The following is a 6,000-nucleotide window of genomic DNA, read 5'->3' as shown; positions in this document are numbered from 1 at the left end:
GTAAAATGCGAGAGAGTGATGGATGTGTGTAAACCCACCCTCTCTCGAAAGCACCAACCAATTGCACGGAGGAATGGAAGCAGGCGGGCGGGGAGGCAGAGGGAGAGAGGCAGGCACGCTAGTGTGTGTGTGGGGAGGGATATATGGGAGGGACTGGGGATGCATGGGAGGAGGAGTAGTAGGGCTGACGGTGGGGTCTGGGCGGAGGGGAGTGTGTGTGTGTAGGACAGCCCTCTCTGTGCATTGTGTGAGCTGCGAGTGCCCTGCATGCAGCAGTCATCGGCAGCGAGAGGCGCAAAGAGTGCATCTCGCAGCGTGGCTTTGCCTCCGGCTGCATCACGCATGCCATAGGGGTGTGCTGAGCACAAAAAAAGCCCTTTGGCCAGCGGGTGAAAAGGAAGCCCTCTTTCTGAACCGTAGCTCTTGCCACGCCGTAGTTGCACCAAGGAGGGAGGCTCCTTTATTCGCGGATCCCCGTGGCACGGGCGGTCTGCAGGCTGCAGGCTCGTGTGGGTGCGTGCCTTGGTCGTTGCGAAGCGATCTCCCCCGTTGTTTGCCTGGTCATGGCCAGCTCTTCGACAGCCGCCACCCTGCTGCTGCTGCTCCCGCTGTCTTGCTGGGGATTTCTGCATTTCGCAAGCAGAGCTGCTGCGGCGGTCAACAGGGCTGAAGGTAACGGTGGATTTGTCTTTGTAGGTGTGTGGGGAGCTTTTTTTGTGTTGCCTTTTCGTTTTGTCTCGTGTGCCTTGTCTGTTCATGGGGACACGTTGAGCCCCACTCCGATGTGTTTTGCACGAGAGAACAACGGATGATTTGAAATTGCAGTTGAAATACATTTGTATGAAATGTATCAATAGGCGTTGGATCTTGTATTGCACGTGGTTCTATTTAGTGATGTATTGAATTTAGTTTGGGGGTGGACTTGGTTTACACAAAAAAGCAGTGAAAATAAACAAAGAATTAACTATTTTTGTTCATGAAAGCGTAATGTTTGAGACACCACAAAAGCGGCAACGTAAATTGGCAGCATTACATCACATTGTCTCCACCTATTCAGGGGCTTAGAATGGGGTTCCTTTTTTGTGACTTGTTAAGTAGACGGATATGTGGCGTTGATGTCAAGATTCTCCCCCCCAGTTCCCCTTTTCGCGTTGATTTATTTAATAACATTTTTTTGTGTTGCTGCTGTGAGACTTAAGCTTCGAAAAACCACGCTTTGGTTTACCCCGATATATATAGGGGGGGGGGGGGGCTTATCAGATGCACGGGTCAGACCGCTTCTCGCTTGTACAGATGGCAGCACCACATGCCCCCCCAGCCTCCTCCTGGTCTAATGGTGGAAAGGGGCTGGTGAAGCTGTCATCTGGCTGTTGTTTGAAGTCCTGCCGTATCCACATGCGGCTCTGTGCCCCACCCCCGCCCGTCTCATTCCTTTCCTGCACCACCGTACGTTCGTACCGCCACTGCAAAGCAAAGTCCTCCATTATTCCTTCCCACCACCAAAACCGAAGCCTGCCCCCTTTTTTTTGCTTGGACCAGAAAATGGTCAAAAGGAAAAGTATATTCGGATCGAATGGCTTCTTTTTTGTTCAATTTGCCAACGTAGGGTTTTAAACACGAACGGGAATGTAATATGTACAATATATTTGAAGGATCTATTTACTTCGGAATTATTTTTGCCGAGTTGCCACACTCATGTGCCCGTGTTCGTGGAGGTAATTGATGTTAAGCTAGTTTAATGGCTTCGTTCAATCTGGATGAAAACTGCCCAGAGAACTCGCACGCAATAAGGGGGGGGGGGGGGGGCAATACAATGACATCCCAAAAAAATCTAGAACAAATAGGTCAGAAAACCTACTTGCTCTACAGCCATCTGGTGGCCACTTAACATGCCTACACGTTGCGAGATTCGCCCACTTGCTTGAGATGTGCGGTGCACCACCGCCTGAACATCGCGACGATTTGCAGGCATGTGCCACCTTGCCCCCAGCGGTGATTCATGATGGGCTCGCGTCATAAAGTATATTAAGACTCGAATTAAACCCCCATTGTCCACCGTCGGAAAACAAGAAAACTATAGTGTACACTGTAGTTGCAGCAGAATCGGCGCGATGTGAAATGGAAGTCGCAAACTTCTGTAGCTTTCTTCTGATGCGGTCTGGCCACAACGCTGGATTCCTGAGCAAATTAGAAGCGTGTGTTGTAGGGACGTTTTGAGCAGAGCTGTTGCCCCCCCCTTCCACCGCTCTTCCCATTGCCTCCATCACACCCCCAACTCCAACCTCCCTTGCTCACCATCCCTCCCCCTTCTCTCTCTTCTAATGCTCTTTCCCCCCTCGGCAGCCACAACTGGGCAGTGTGTGTGTGTGCGGTTTAGAGTGTGTGCTTTGGGGATGGTGGGAGGGGAAAAGCGGTCCAGATTTTAGCGTTGAGCTGTGTGCATGCTTGTATGTGTGTGTGTGGGTAGTCTGGATGTAATTGTTTTTGTTTCAGCCGACTGGAAATTTCCCTCTTGTTTTTTCCTTATTTGGAATTCTACATCACATTGATGTAAAAGTCACACCACATTGATGTAAAAGTGACGTTTTAAAGTAAAATTTTAGTTTTTCATGTTACATTGTCAACCCATTGCTGATATATAGGAAATGCATACAAAAAATTACGTAAACGTTATAAATTTTGGTGATAATTTTCCAGCATCTACCGCCCATCATCAGCCAATGTCTATCCACTGTTGGTTGAAGGCCTCTCCACGCCGTGACCACCACCCCCCTCTCTCCCCATGGCCCAGCTCTGCTGCCCATCCCATCTCACTGCTGCACATCCCATCTCACTGCTGCCCATCCCATCTCACTGCTGCCCTTCCCATCTCACTGCTGCCCTTCCCATCTCACTGCTGCCCTTCCCATCTCACTGCTGCACATCCCATCTCACTGCTGCCCATCCCATCTCACTGCTGCCCATCCCATCTCACTGCTGCCCATCCCATCTCACTGCTGCCCTTCCCATCTCACTGCTGCCCTTCCCATCTCACTGCTGCCCTTCCCATCTCACTGCTGCCCATCCCATCTCACTGCTGCCCATCCCATCTCACTGCTGCCCTTCCCATCTCACTGCTGCCCTTCCCATCTCACTGCTGCCCATCCCATCTCACTGCTGCCCATCCCATCTCACTGCTGCCCATCCCATCTCACTGCTGCACATCCCATCTCACTGCTGCCCATCCCATCTCACTGCTGCCCATCCCATCTCACTGCTGCCCATCCCATCTCACTGCTGCCCATCCCATCTCACTGCTGCCCATCCCATCTCACTGCTGCACATCCCATCTCACTGCTGCCCATCCCATCTCACTGCTGCCCATCCCATCTCACTGCTGCACATCCCATCTCACTGCTGCCCATCCCATCTCACTGCTGCCCATCCCATCTCACTGCTGCCCATCCCATCTCACTGCTGCCCATCCCATCTCACTGCTGCCCATCCCATCTCACTGCTGCCCATCCCATCTCACTGCTGCCCATCCCATCTCACTGCTGCACATCCCATCTCACTGCTGCACATCCCATCTCACTGCTGCACATGGACCTGTCTTGTCGCTCCATCTGCTGCACGATAAAGCGATTTGCGATTTTTTTTTCTACGGCTGCCATTCTGTCACCAGTCTCGTGCATCGACTATCATTGTGTCCTTGCCCAAGCCCTTTTAATTGTCTTAATCGCCAATATGGTCTCTCATATGCCATCCTCCGCTTTTCATCTGCCATCGCATGATCGCAATGAAGTTTCACTTACTGAACAGACACGGCAGTCGTCTTAAAAAATTATGATTGAATGGTTATCAGCAATCTCCATTAATTTGCATTCATAGCTATTGTCATAGTTACAATTATATATTTTTCTGTTTAAGTTGTGGGGTTGTCCACCAGTAAGTGCATAGCCTGCAAGGGTCCCAACCAATTATGTGCATTCAGCTCGTACAATTACATCACGCAGTGACAATTCAATAATACAATGTTAGAAACGGGTTGCTTGCAGTAGGGATTTCTGTAGAACTGGTGGCCATGCGAATTTATACCTTCTGTTACAAAATCATGAATTACTGTTTTAAAGCTGAGGCCATGTTGGCTATTATTTGGTGTGAACTTAGCCCTTTGAAATGTCTTGCTCGTGGTGTCATCAGTAGCCTTTACATCCAATTCTAATATCAACCAATCGTCTCCCACAGGCAGAGCCTCTAATTTTGCACTCTTCCCCCAGTTCTATAAAAAAAATTTTATTGCTCAAGTGGGTAAAATGGTCCTGCTGCCAAGACACCAACTGTGTGGTTTTATAATGTTCTAATTACGGTATGGTAATAAATACATGAAGATTACACATTTTAATCATGAATGAACATCGTCTACTTCCTGGGTTAAGATCATTTGTTTCCTTGCTGCATAGACCTGCTCGCTAGGCATGTTAGGTTCATGGTGTGCCATAACGCGGACAGCTTTAGCCATCTGTGCTCATTTTGTGCTGCGTACGCCCAGCACAACAAGGGTCTAAAGAGCACCGTGAAAATCATAACACCGATGTGCGCATTTTGGAGAAGTTGATGCAGTTGCGTTATAAATACAGTGCACCTGGTACTGTGTTTTAGTGCCTATCATAAACTCGTGTTAGGGTTTATATTTGTTTACAGGTTGCGGTGTAGGCTTTCAATTGAGATTCCGGGCGTCTTGTGTGTGTGGGCAGCACGAGAAGGCACCCCATTGTTTAATGGCTTTGTCCCTTAACCATGCCCAGTCAATTAGTCACACGAGCTGGCTTGGTTCTTTGTGGCAATTATCAGTGCCCTCCGAAATTAAACTGTGCCCTGTTGTGTGCCCCCTCTCGGTTTAATAATCACCAGGGCTGTCTTCGGGATTTATTTGTTTGATCACCTTTTTTTGTGGAGCCGCAAGATAGTCAGCATTGTTCGAAGGAATGTTAACCATTTGCGGTTTATTTGGCTTTGAATTTTGCCACACGGCAGCCACTTCTTTGGAAAGTGCAAAGCTATCTTTAGCATCTGTGCGAGTACTGTAGCTTTCCGATTGTGTAACTGCATTACGTGTTGTCGGTGTCAAAGATGAGGACTTTCGAAGGAGAGGTCGCTCAGGTTATAGACCTTCCAACCACTGTCACGTGTCTGGGAGTATCAAATGTTGACCAACTGCACAAATGTGTATTTCGTTTTGGTCACGAACCCCCATCCGTATTATGAGTGAATGCTCCAGACATTTCACGTGACATTTTGGGTGAGATGAAGAACTCGTAATGCGCGCGAAGGTGTGATGGATGAATATGGCTTGCATGGCTATTGTGTGGCTTGCCCCATGGATTGTACTTTACATTTAATGATTTATTTATAAGGCAAATATCCCAAGAGGCCTGGCCTCAGATGTGCCAGGATACCAACTGCATTGTAATTTCTATTCAACGGTCCATGGAGTGCAAATCCTAGCATTTGTGTTACTTCCCCCCCCTCCTCCTCAACGTATTTTTTGGAAAATGATTAAAAATCAAGAGCAAGAGCCGTTTATTTTCATTTATGTTAAATTAAAGTGGAAACTCCCTGGCTTTTGTTGAGCCTCAAGAAGAAAGATGGATGGTGAGTTGGACCGCAGAGGGAGAATTGTCCAGTTTCCTCCGAAACCTTGCATTGAGCAGAGCTCTCAGTCGGCCTTGAGACACGGATGGAAGGCAGGCGTGTGTGCCTTTGTGTTGTCCGTGACTTTAAATAACCCCGACTCTAATTACCTACTAGCAGTCGGCACTTGTGTCGGAGGCGTTTGTCAAATAAAAAATGTATATGTTTAAGCGTGTCTTATTGGAGCTTGGATGACAGAGCGTGCACAGATTAATGGTTTTTACTGAGTGTGCATGGATTAAAGGTTTTATTATTAATGCTGTATTAGCACCGCTCTTCGCTTTTTTTCCTAATCATTCGGACTTATTCGTCTTTTTTTCCATTTTC

General features: G+C 48.1%; 1 protein-coding gene across 3 annotated transcripts in view; it reads left to right on the top strand.

Moving 5' to 3' along the window:
• The first annotated feature begins 245 nt into the window (after window positions 1-245).
• LRP1 (LDL receptor related protein 1) overlaps window positions 246-6,000 on the top strand; it is a 263,658-nt gene continuing 257,903 nt past the window's right edge. For all 3 annotated transcript variants that reach the window (XM_078598337.1, XM_078598338.1, XM_078598336.1), the window contains exon 1: window positions 246-672. In XM_078598337.1, coding sequence (XP_078454463.1) covers window positions 564-672 — 109 coding nt within the window. In that variant the 5' untranslated portion in view covers window positions 246-563. The remainder of the gene's footprint in view (window positions 673-6,000) is intronic.

The sequence above is a fragment of the Lampetra planeri genome, chromosome 10, assembly GCF_965212315.1.
Source record: "Lampetra planeri chromosome 10, kcLamPlan1.2.h2, whole genome shotgun sequence".
Lineage (NCBI taxonomy): Eukaryota > Metazoa > Chordata > Hyperoartia > Petromyzontiformes > Petromyzontidae > Lampetra > Lampetra planeri.
This window is presented reverse-complemented; position numbering and strand designations above follow the sequence as displayed.